We start from the raw sequence: 13622 nt of genomic DNA on the forward strand, positions 1-13622 counted from the left end.
AAATTCATTCACTAAATAGCTTCACTAAATATGATAAAAACTAAGCACACCTACTTCAAAAGAAAAAAAAGATTAATGGGATAGTTCACCCAAAAATGAAAATTATGCTTTAATTGACTAAAGAATTTTAATCTAATTTTAGTCAACTATTTATTATGTTTTCAGATCATAAAGTGTTTTTTTAAGACAGAGCGTGTGCAAATGGTTGCCAGGTTGCAAAGATAAATTAAACACAGAGCAGAAAATGTGTCCCTTTAAAGATTTCACCCAAAAGTGAAAATGTTTAATTTTTGGGTGAATCCTTAAATCAGACAGTTAAGATCCATTACTGTTTGTCACTGAGATGTTTGATGGAAGATTTAGTAGCAAGAAACAGCACAAACAACAGTGTGAAGGAACACAAATTCGCTATATTGCACTTTCATGTTTTCAGATTATCAGTGGAGTTTTTTTTTTTTTTTTAGATAGAGTGTGCGCAAATGGTTGCCAGGTTGCAAAGATAAATTAAACACGAAGCAGAAAATGTGTCCCTTTAAAAAGTTATTTCACCCAAAAATGAAAATGTTGTCATCATTTACTCCCCCTCATGTTCCAAACTTACAAAGATGATGTTGAGAAGAAAGTTGCTAACAGAGCTAGATTTTTCTTCTAATACATTATATTCTTTTGTGTTCCATAGAAAAAGTAAAAACATACAGGTTTGGAACAACATGAGGGTAAGTAAATAATGACAGAATTTTCATTTTGGGTAAACTAACCCTTAAATCTTTTGAAGTATAGGTTTTATCATATTTAGAGAAGCTGTGTTTCAGTTGACTAAAAGTCTGGGAATTTTAGTCTAGTTTTAGTCAATTAAAACATTTTAGTTATGCTGCATAATGGTTAAACAACAAAAAAGACTGTATTGTGACACAGATGTTACATAAGTGTGTTTATTCAGAAACCTCAATCGCAAACAAACAATATACTTAAGATCCACTTTTGGATTTATTACAGTTTGTCACTGAGATGTTTGATGGCAGATTTAGTAGCAACAAACAGCACAAACGACAGTGTGAAGGAACACAGACTGGCTGTGTTATGCTTTCATTTGATTAGAATATCGCAATGGATTTTACTGTTTCCAGATCATCAGTGTTTTTAAAGAGAGAGCCTGTGCAAATGGTTGCCAGGTTGTGAAGATAATAAAAATAAAAAAATAAAAAATTAACATTTTGTCATCATTTACTCCCTCCCCATGTTGTTCCAAATTTGCATGACTTTCTATCTTCTATAGAAAACAAAAGAAGATATTGTGAAGAAAGGTGGTAACTGAACTATTTTGGTTAGATATTTCTTAGATATTATCTTCTTTTGTGTTCCAAGGAAGAAATAAAATCATACAGGTTTGGAACGACATGAGAAGGAGTAAATGATGACAGTTTTAATTTTTGGGTGATCTGTCGCAGGTGTTTTTAGTTTTTATCATATTTAGTGAAGTTATTTAATGAATGAATTTTATGAATCATGTTTTAGTTTACTAAAAATTGTTATGCTGCATAATGGTTAAACATATAATTGCAATTATTTTGCTTAAAATTCTAACAAAAGGACTTTGTATTGTGGCACAAATGTTACATTAATGGGTTTATTCAGCAACCTCAATCGCGAACAAACAACATACTTCAAATCCACATTTGGATTTATTACAGTTCGTCACTGAGATGTTTAATGGCAGATTTAGTAGCAACAAACAGTGCAAACGATAGTGAGAAGGAACACAGACTGGCTGTATTATGCTTTCATTTGATTAGAATATCTCAGTAGAGATCATGTTTTCAGACCATCAGTGTTTTTTCAGAGAGAGTGTGTGCAAATGGTTGCCAGGTTGTGAAGATAAAGTAAAACACAGGGCAGAAAATGTCCCTTTAAAGAGTTAGTTTTTGATATCATTTACTACCCCTCATGTTCTATAGAAAACAAAAGAAAATATTGTGAAGAAAGAACCAATCTATTTTTGGTTAGATATTTCTTGTAATAAATTATCTTTTTTTGTGTTGCAAGGAAGAAATAAAATCATACAGGTTTGGAATGACATGAGAGGGAGTAAATGATGACAGTTTTCATTTTTGGATTATCTATCCCATGTGTTTTGAGTTTTTATCATATTTAGTGAAGCTATTTAGTGAATGAATTTTATGAGATTGTTTTCAGACCATCTGTGTTTTTTCAGAGAGAATGTATGTACAAATGGTTGCCAGATTGCACTGAATAAAACAAAACACAGGGAAGAAAGTGTGTCGTTTTAAAGGGTTATTTCACCCAAAAAAAGAACGAAAATTTTGTCATCATTTATTCCCCCTTATGTTGTTCCAAATTTGTAGATATTGTGAAGAAAGTTGTTAACTAAACCATTTTGTCAAAGTCCCTGTGCAAATGGTTGCCAGGTTGTAAAGATAAAGTAAAACGGGGAATTTTTATTTTTAAAGTTATATTTTTGGGCTTTTATGACTTTATTGGACAGAACAGTAGAGAGATGAAAGGAAATCAATGGGTAGTGAGAGGGGGCGGGATTGGCAAAGGATCTCGAGGTAGGAATCGAACTCGGGTCGTCGTGAGCACAGTTGCGCTATATGTCAGCACACTAACCACAAGTGCTGAAAATTATGAAAAATGTGTTTTTTTTTAAAGGAAATAAAAATATTTTTTGAGTATTAGGTTTTCGTATTAGGTCACAAGTTTTTGCTTTTGTTTTTATATTGAAAACAATGGCTACCGTCAACTGTTTGGTCACCAACATTCTTTAAAATATCTTCTTTTGTACTCATACAGGTTTGACAGAATTTTCATTTTTAGGTGAACTGTATCCCTTTAAGAGACAAGCTCTTGTGGGGGGAATTAAACCCTGGAGATCTGGCAACCCTAAGAAATAAAACTCGTAGAAGTCTTTAGCATTTTTCCTCTTTTGTTAAATAAAATATAGACATTTTGAATATAGAAAGTTTTTATTTTTTAAACTACATTTTATTCTCGTCTTTATTTGTCAAATATACAGCATATTAATATAATCAGAGTTAGTGTTCATTGATGTCAATGTTGTCTCATCTTAGTTGAGAAGAGAAGGTTGTCATCATCAGTGTGGGGTTAATGCATTATAAATAACGCAAGTTACGTAATCAGATTACAAATGACTAGTAAACTAATCCATTACTTTTAGAGTTACTTTTTCAAATAAGTAACGGTAGTTACTTTGTTTTCCCATTTATTCACTGAAACCTCTCCTGTCCCATGTTGTAAGAAATCAGGAATAAAAGTCATTGCACACAGTCCGAAATTCTTATCCAAATTTGTTGCACGTTAAAAAATAAATAAAAAATTGATTGGTTTTGCCACGAATTTTGACGATTATGAAAAACTCATACAAAAATTTCAGACTCAGTGTGCAAGAGATACTTCCTTCAGGCTGAGGCTTATTCATTTCACTTTTGATGTAAAAGAGCCTTCTACAGTTGCCAAAAAAATATAATTTTGGGGGGTTTATTATTAAAAATAAATAAGTCCAGCTCAAATGAAAAAAAGAGTAACACAAAAGTAACGTAATGCATTACTTTCCATAAAAAGTAACTAAGTAACACAATTAGTTACTTTTTCATGGAGCAACATAATATTGTAATGCATTACTTTTAAAAGTATCTTTCCCCAACAATGGTCATCATAGTTTCTGTTACTAACTAACACTATGTCGGGATATATTAAGACATATTTGGTAATTAGTTCAGGAACATTACCCTGCAGCCTTTGAAAATCGGCTGCATATCTACCCATGTTGAATATAAAGATCACTTCCCCTGTTTCCTCTGCTAAATACCCTTTATAAAAACATACAGGCTACAGGCGAGACCACAGATGCACCGAATTACAGGATTATTCATTGAAGGGATGAGCTGTTTCTGTAGGGACGGGGCATTTTCTAGGAAGCATGAGGGCTGTGATGGTGCCCCGCCACCCGGGCCTCTTTGATTCGGCGGGCCTGCGCAGTCGGGGTCGCATCTCTCCGGGTGGCAGCGCTGGCAGAGTCAGACACTATAAAGCGTAATGGGGGTGGAGAGAAAGTAAAAAGAAGGAACTTGAAGGATGGGTGCTCTAAAAGAGGATGAAGTATTGTGAGAAAGGAGGGACAGGAGAGGAACAATAAAGATTGAGTGTCTGGCTATGAGAGGAAGTGCTGAGAGAGAGAGAAAGAAAGTGGATATGGGTGATAAAATGGGGGTTTAATGTTTGGCTTGTAGCACACTCGTCATTAGTGTGCACGGCCAGCATCAAACGCCTTTCTTTATAATGGTCCCACCGACGTTCCTGTGACGCCCCGTCGCCATTCGTTTTGTCCCCGTGGCCCCTAAAAACGACCCTAGCCAAATCACAACGTGCCGATGCTGATAGGTAAAAAATTAAAAGGAATTGATGCCACCATCCTCGTTGTGCCCCGCAAAAGCAGCAGACATATATAGTTAATGTGTGCACTTAAGATATTAATGTTTTTTTTTTTTTTTTTTTCAGGAATTTTTAGTCACACTTTAGTTTGGGGACCAATTCTTATTATTAACTGACTAATAACTACTACTTTTGCCTCAATAAACTCCTAATTTGCTGCTTAATATTAGTTAGTAGTTGTTATGTTTTGGTATGGGGTCAGATTAAAGCATGTAGAATATGGTCATGCAGAAAAAGGCATTAATATAAGTAAAGGATAATGTACAGGCAGCCGGTAGTTATCGCAGAAATAAGCCCCGACAGTGTGATCAGGACCCGACGCGAAGCGGAGGGTCTTGTATCACACTGAAGGGGCTTATTTCGCGATAACTACAGGCTGCCTGTACATTATCCCGCTTATTACACGGCTACTTGCCACATAAGGAAAAAAACTGGACATGAATATGAATTTGAAACCTTTTATTGGCATATTTGTTTTAAATTAACATTTTTATCCTTCCGCGAAACGATATAGTACCACGTGACTAACATTCAAACTATGTACGTTAGTAAGACAATTTAAATAGATTAATGTCGAAATTTTCCATTGTTAATTGTGGTTGTCCAGTGTTTGTCACAAGATGGCGCCAAACGGTAATCTTTGTTGGCACGGAGGGATTTTAAACATACAAGTAGTACCGGCTTATGCGTTATTACTTTGGAGCGGTGATTATTTGAAAAGAACGAACCTGCAAATGTCTCAACTGACCAATCAGAATCAAGCATTTCAAAGAGCCGTGTAATAAGTACTAATAAACAGCCAATATACTAGTAATATGCATCTTTAATTTTGGAAATAGATAATTTAATAAATGAAGACAGATAGATACCGGTAAATGAATAGATTATTTTAATAAAATATAACAAATATAATTACATTCGAAGAAAAAAAGAATTGTATATGGAAACTAGATTTTTGTACTTTTATTATTTATTATTATTATTATTATTATTATTATTATTATTATTATTATTATTATTATTTGTTATCACAATATATTTTTGGCAGTTACATTTATTATATTGACAATAAATGTTATTTGTTTTTAACAGTTAGAAAATGTAATATTTTATTTAAATATTTAAATAAAACAACAAATATATATGATTGCATTAAAATATTCTAACAAATATAATTACATTTATTTAAAAAAAAAAAAAAAGAATTCCCTTATGGAAACAGTAAATTTTTGTATTTTTATTTTTATTTTATTTTATTTTATTTTTTGTTATCACAATATATTTTTGGCAGTTACATTTATCATATTGACAATAAATGTTATTTGTTTTTAACAGTTTGAAAATGTTATATTTTATTGAAATATTTAAATATTACAACAAATATATCTGATTGCATTAAAATATTTTTATTTCTTTAATTTTGGGAATAGATAGATAGATAGGGTCCTTGGTTGCAAAAAGTTTGCCAACCCCTGGCGTCAGGACTAGTAAATGAGCAATTTTGTCCCCAATTCCAGACTACAGCATAGCAGCAGAGCTTCCACTTGCTCTGATTGATTGCGGGGCTTTAATGGACATTAGTGTGCGTTTAAAGAGAGCGGCGGATGTCCTGAAGCATGCAGGAGAAGAATGGTTGAGAGAATGAGGCTGTGGTTTGGTGCGGAGGCCCTCCAGGGAGCAGAAAACACAAAATGCTCTTTCTGAGACAGAAAGAGGCAGCTGCGCGCCTGCGTCAGTCTCGTGAATGGCGATAGGTGGATTTGTGTAGGAGCCCAGTGTCCTTTGTGCAGCCCTATCCAGTGAATGAACACAGGATGTGCGGTTGCCCGGGTAACACCCCTGCATAACTTGTTCAGGCACTTACTTATGCACTGCCTCTCTCTCTCTCTCTCTCTCTCTCTCTCTCTCTCTCTCTCTCTCCCTCTCTCTCTCTCTCTCCCTCTGGTTTGCTTGACTCAGCAGCTGAAGGGGGAAACCACCAAAGGGTCTTGCCCAATACCTTTAAATAAATCAGACTGAACGGGTTCACTCTACTACAGAAGCATATTATGCTTTAAGATGAATGATTTAATAGATTCAAATTCATTCACACACTGCAAAAAAATATTTTTTTTGTCTTGTCTTTTATAACAAATATAAAAACTTATTAAAAAGGAAAGTTATATATATGTATAAAAGTCAAGTCTTGTTTAAAATTTTAAATGTATAAAAAATTATGCTTAAATCATTTTTTTACTGAATTGAGAAAAATAAACTTCATTCAATGTGAAAACTCCAGTCAGAGATATTTTTTTAAAATGACTTAATTTTAGATTTTTTTACTTACTTAAACTTCTGCCATTTTGAATCTAAATATATATTCAAAGACTTTTATTTTATTTTTTTCAGAAAACAATATTGTTTCTTACCCCAGTCAGAGATATTTTTAAATCACTTAATTTCAGATTTTGTTGTTGTTTTAATCATAAACATACTTCATTTTGAATATAAATATATATTCATTTTATTTTATTCTATTTTGTTGATTTTATTTATTTATTTATTTTTATTACTTAATTTTGGATTTCTTTGGTTTTAAGCAAGTTTACTTAATTTTAAATATAAATATATATTAATTGTATTTTATTTTATTGATTTAATTTTTATAACATTTTATTTTTTTATTAATTTTCATTTTTTATTAATTTTGTATTATTGTAATTTCAATATATTTAATACATTTTATTTTTTTTATTTTTATTTTTTTACTTATTTGATTTTTTTTAATTACTTTGTTTTGAGCATAAACTTACTTCAATTTGAATATAAATACATTTTAATTTATTTGTTTGTATTTCAATTTTATTTATGTATTTATTTAATTTCAGAAAACAAAACCCAGTCAGAGATTTTTTTTAATTCCTTAATATTTAACATAAATACATATTAAATAAAATATTATATTTACATATTTTTTCATGTTTTAAACACAAACTCTAATTCTTAAGACTTAAGTGAATGTATCTTGATTTTAGAATGTTAAAAAAAAATCCAAAAATAAGTAAAATATATATTTTTGCAGTGCATCTTGTGTACAATAGCCAAATTTTATAACTTAGTTTGTCCAGATTCTTACATATATTAATAATCCAGGCAAGTTTTAGACTATTTAAATCTAAAATCAGGACTTTTATTTAATTTTTTTGGTCTCCACATTGTTGTCTTGTTGAAAAAATGTTTAATGCATACAGTGGTTAATATGCAAATGGATATTTTTATAGTTAAGGTTTCATTTGTTAATACTGGAAAACTATATAATGCATAACATCTACAGCATTTATTAATCTTAGATAATATCAATTTTAACTTTTACTACTTTTTTAAAATCAAAAGTTTTACCATTAGCAACATGAACATAACTAACATTTACAAATATTAATAAATGCTGTTAAAAATCTATTGCCAAATGATAGTTCAAATCAGCTAATGCATTAACCAACGTTGACAAATGAGACCTTATTGCAAAGTATTACCACTTTCATTATTAAGGTCTCAGGAAATTAATATATAAGCAGGTTGAATCACCTTTAAATAAAGTCCAGTCTCCTGAAGTGACTTACTTTGGACAAATACAGGCCTGCAGCACTACCTTGTGGTGGAAAGTGGAAGTGAATCAGAACATAAAGTCAAGAGTCGTGAGGACGGCGCTGCTCGAATGATGACTCATCCTAATTTACGTTGTTATTTCTCACCTGGGAACAGCTCGCGAATACAGTCATTAATAAATCCTCAAGGTACACCCAGTCAACCTTGAAGCTCTGTTATTTTAAGGGTTTCTTGTACGAACTGGGTGATCTATGTCCTCTGCAAACGGCAAAATAATCGTGTCAAGTGAGGAATATGGGAAGTGACCACACATTGGTGGGCGTGTGAGGTACTTATGAATGCGGGGTTTATTGAGACCGAAGCTCCGCCCCTTTTGAAAGTCACCTTGGCAGGGTGAATGTTACAAGACGTTCTTTATGAATACTTTCTCATTTATCATTTCATGACTTCAGCAGAGACATCCATTCATTTTTCAACTCAAAATGAAGAGTTTGAACACCCTCCCTTATATATATATATATATATATATATATATATGTGTGTGTGTGTGTATTTTTTACATGTAACAAAAATATAAGATTAACCTTCTTTGAACTTGAGTGATATAAACACTTTTGGAAATATTAAAGTACTAGCAGTTTGTGCCTGCTTTAAAGGCACAGTATGTAATTTTCGCAGCTAGATGGCAGATATTCAAAACAAACCTGATATGATGACCCTGTGATTGAGTGAGGAATCATGGGAGTTGTAGTCTTTATCCCCACAGCCAATGCAATCCGACTGGACTCCTGCAGAAACCGTTTATAGATTAACTAATGTATTAAAGATTTATTAAAGGAGTAGTTCACTTCCAGAACAAAAATTTTCAGATAATGTACTTACCCCGTTGTCATTCAAGATGTGCATGCCTTTCTTTCTTTAGTCATTAAGAAATTGTTTTTTGAGGAAAACATTTCAGGAATTATCTCTATGTAGTGGGCTTCAATGGTGGCCGCAAGTTTGAACTTCCAAAATGCAGTCTCAATGCAGCTTCAAAGGGCACTAAACGATCCCAGCCAAGGAATAAGTGTCTTATCTAGCGAAACTTTTGTCATTTTCTAAAATAAAAAATACAAATTTATGTACTTCTTAACCTCATCCTTCATTAGCAATCACTTCAGCGTCCTTGTTTCGCTTCCACAACTTTTAGCCCCACCCTGCTTCATACTACAGTTACCTTAATAAGTCTTTAATAAATTAGCTCATCCACAGACATGATTTCTGCCCGAGTCACACTTAAATGTTTCAGATCATCAAACAAATTGAAATATTAATCAAAGATAACACAAGTAAACACAACATGCAGTTTTTGAATTAAGTTTTTTATTATGAAGGGAAAACAAAATCCAAACCCACATGGCCCTGTGTGAAAAAGTGTTTGCCCCCTAAACGTAATAACTGGTTGGGCCACCCTTAGCAGTAACAACTGCAATCAAGCGTTTGCGATAACTTGCAATGAGTCTGTTACAGCGCTGTGCAGGAATTTTGGCCCACTCATCTTGGCAGAATTGTTGTAATTCAGCCACATTGGAGGGTTTTCGAGCGTGAACCGCCTTTTTAAGGTCATGCCACAGCATCTCAATAGGGTTCAGGTCAGGACTTTGACTAGGCCACTCCAAAGTCTTCTTTTTGTTTTTCTTCAGCCATTCAGAGGTGGATTTGCTGGTGTGTTCTGGATCATTGTCCTGCTGGAGAACCCAAGTTCGCTTCAGCTTGAGGTCACGAACAGATGGCCGAACATTGTCCTTCAGGATTTTTTGGTAGACAGCAGAATTCTTGGTTCCATTGATCACAGAAAGTCTTCCAGGTCCAGAAGCAGCAAAACAGCCCCAGACCATCACACTACCACCACCATATTTTACTGTTGGTATGATTTTCTTTTTCTGAAATACTGTGTTACTTATACACCAAATGTAATGGGACACACACCTTCCAAAAAGTTCAACTTTTGTCTCGTCAGTCCACAGAGTATTTTCCCAAAAGTCTTGGGGATCACCCAGATGTTTTCTGGCAAAACTGAGACGAGCCTTTATGTTCTTTTTGCTCAGCAGTGGTTTTCGTCTTGGAGCTTTGCCACGCAGGCCATTTTTGCCCAGTCTCTATCTTTTGGTGGAGTCATGAACACTGACCTTAACTGAGGCAAGAGAGGCCTGCAGTTCTTTAGATGTTGTTGTGGGCTCTTTTGTGACCTCTTGGATGAGTTGTCGCTGCGCTCTTGGGGTAATTTTGGTCGGCCGGCCACTCCTGGAAAGGTTCACCACTGTTCCACGTTTTTGCCATTTGTGGATAATGGCTCTCACTGTGGTTTGCTGGAGTCCCAAAGCTTTAGAAATGGCTTTATAACCTTTTCCAGACTGATAGATCTCAATTACTTTCTTTCTCATTTGTTCCTGAATTTCTTTGGATCTCAAAGAGGGGGGGGGGCAAACACTTTTTCACACAGGGCCATGTGTGTTTGAATTTTTTCCCCTTCATAGAAAAAAACCCTTCATTTAAAAACTGCATGCTGTGTTTACTTGTGTTATCTTTGATTAATATTTAAATTTGTTTGATGATCTGAAACATTGAAGTGTGACAAACATGCAAAAAAATAAAAAATCATCACTTTTTCACACCACTGTATTAAAGGCACAATATGTACGATTTTTTGATTAAAATATCCAAAAACCACTAGAACAGTGTTTACTGTGCAAATTATGTGAGAATGGGACAGACCGTTCCTTTTTAAGCATCAGGACTTTATAACACTAGTTAAAATTACGTATTTCTCTGGATTTAAACACTCTTAGCATTTGTGCACAAGTCAACAAAATATATGACACTGTTCTAGTGGTTTTTGCATATTGTAATCAAAAATCTTACATTTTGTGCCTAGAGGGTTTGCATATTTTTGGTGTTCAACAGAAGAAAGAAACTCATACTCTTATCACTTGAGCTTGAGTAGGGCCTAAATGATGACAGAATATTCATTTTTGGATGAACTATCCCTTCAAGTATTTTAATTCACTGTTTATGCCTATACAGAGTCTTCCTTTTGCTTAAACCAGAATAATATTAATAGAAATATTACAAAATATCAGCTCAGCTTCTACAGACTTGTTTCCATGCATATTTGAAAAGCTGGATTAAAATTCATGCCTAGCAGAAGGCAACAGAATTTGATTTGGTTGGTTTGAGTAATGGGTTTCTAAATTTGAACTGTATTGATGCACAGACGCAGTCAGATAGACATCCAGTGTGATTTGTGAGATTAATTGTGTTCAGAGGGTAAGATTATAGACAGCATCTTATTAACTGGAAGAAATGAAGTGTAATATGACATTAGCATTATCTATTATCTGTTTTTCCTTCTCATCAGCTCCCTGTGAGGCAGATACTTTCTTTTGCCACAGTAACATGTGTATCAACAACACGCTGGTGTGCAACGGAATCCAGAACTGCGTCTACCCTTGGGATGAGAACCACTGCAAAGGTAAATCGTGCTTTTTCATTCAATATCATCTCAGTGTTCAGAGGTTTGTACGCGGCCTTCATTTTTCTTTAAATGAAAATCAATACTTGGGGAGAAGCATTGTCTTTTTGTTTGTCCCCTTCACGCTTGATAGCTAGTCCACACAAAATATATCTCACTGGTTTCACAAACCTACAGCTGTTAAAAAATACCTTGTTATAAAGCCCTCAAACCTCTAGCTGGGGTTCATTGATTGACTTTGCATACGCCACTGTAATGCCGCTGGGAGAAATGAGCTCGCAACTAGAAATTCATTTGTATATGTGAATGACTGTGGTTTGAGTAATAGCATCAATTCTTAAGTGCTGTTCGGCTATATCTGTGCTTATATTTCACATAAGCTGTCCAAGCTGAATTAACTGAACGTCGGAAATATTGCCGGGAGCCTCCGTAGAGGATATGAGAGTGGTGTTTTAGCACAGATGGGTTTTAATAATAGTAGTTAAGAGTCATCGTTTTAAAACAAAAAAGTTGGTTTTTGCTCATTTATTCAGACAATATTTCACCTGAAACTTAACATCCTTAATATCTGTCCATCAGAACTGGTTTTTAATTCAATGTATAACTTGATATAATAAAAACTTAAGTTAATTGAATGATATTATTTTTGGGGGTCCATTGAAAATTTAAGATGAAAAAAGACTTTTAGGCTTTCTTTGTATGTTAACTTTAGATGTTTAACACATTTTTTAACACATTTATTAAAGTAAATTGTATTGCTGTTTGCATTTGCTTTCTAAAGACTGGTTGAAAGATGAATGGCATTTTTATTTAGCCTTAGCTTAAAATTGTAATAAAAAGAACATAAAGTAAAAAAACAAAAAGGAAATCAATTATAAATACAAACAATATGCAATAAATGTCAGCTTTATGATACAGTGTCTAATATTTCCCTCAATCCAAGATGAACACTAAAAAAAATAAGAAGTAAAAAAGTAAATATTACAAAATAATTAGTAAATATATATTTACACTACCAGTCAAAAGTATTTGAACGGTAAGATTTTTTTTATGTAATGCTGCTAAAATTCAGCTTTGAAATCACAGGAATAGATTACATTTTAAAATATATTCAAATAGAAAAGAGTTATTTTAAATAGTAAAAATATTTGACAATTTTACTGTTTTTTCTGTACTTTGGATCAAATAGATGCACTTAAAAATACATAAAACATCTTACACACACGCGCACACACACACACACACACACACACACACACACACACACACACACACACATATATATATATATATATATATATATATATATATATATATATATATATATATATATATATATATATATATATATTTATCATATATCATATATTAACTTTAAACTCAATATTTAATATTTCCCCCAGACCAAGATAAATACAGTATATAATAAAAAAGTAAGAAAAAAAAACAATAATACATGAAATATTACAAAATAATTAATGATAAATTATAATATGTACAAATAAAATTATTTGTAGAATATGTATATACAAACCGGACTGCCACCAACATTTTCCGAGGCTATTATCATGTTAATGCCTAAAAAAGTTGGTCAAAAGTTTCTTTCCAAAATGCTTTTCTAATAGACTCTGCAAAGTAATCAACAAACTAATTCATACAGTTTTATTCCAGGAAGGAGCACTATACATAAAACTAGATGTCTACTCAATACAATTTATCACCCTCAGGCAATTAAGTACAATTTGATAGCAATATCCCTGGTTGCCGTAAAAGCTTTGACTAAGTGGAATGGCACTATTTGTTTGCAGTCCTTGAGAAATTTGATAAAAGGAAAAAGTTTATAAATTAGATCCGAATTTTATATAAAAACCTGTCCGTATGAGTTTTAATTAATGAAACATTATCAGAAACCTTCCGTCTTCAAAGAGGAACCAGGCAGGGCTGTCCCCTTTCACCCTTTCACCACTTTTATATGATACTGAAAAAAGCACAAATGTCAGGGCATGTCAAAACTTCTTCAGGGCCCCAAAATACCCTCAGATCCCAGAGGGTTAAC

General features: G+C 33.1%; 1 protein-coding gene across 2 annotated transcripts in view; it reads left to right on the plus strand.

Annotated features, from left to right (window-relative positions):
• The window catches only part of neto1l (neuropilin (NRP) and tolloid (TLL)-like 1, like), a 150427-nt gene that overhangs the window by 122440 nt on the left and 14365 nt on the right, over positions 1–13622 (plus strand). For both annotated transcript variants that reach the window (XM_073830796.1, XM_073830797.1), the window contains exon 8: positions 11453–11566. In XM_073830796.1, the coding sequence (XP_073686897.1) occupies positions 11453–11566 (114 nt within the window). The remainder of the gene's footprint in view (positions 1–11452; positions 11567–13622) is intronic.

Source organism: Garra rufa, chromosome 24 (assembly GCF_049309525.1).
Source record: "Garra rufa chromosome 24, GarRuf1.0, whole genome shotgun sequence".
In the NCBI taxonomy this organism is placed as follows: domain Eukaryota; kingdom Metazoa; phylum Chordata; class Actinopteri; order Cypriniformes; family Cyprinidae; genus Garra; species Garra rufa.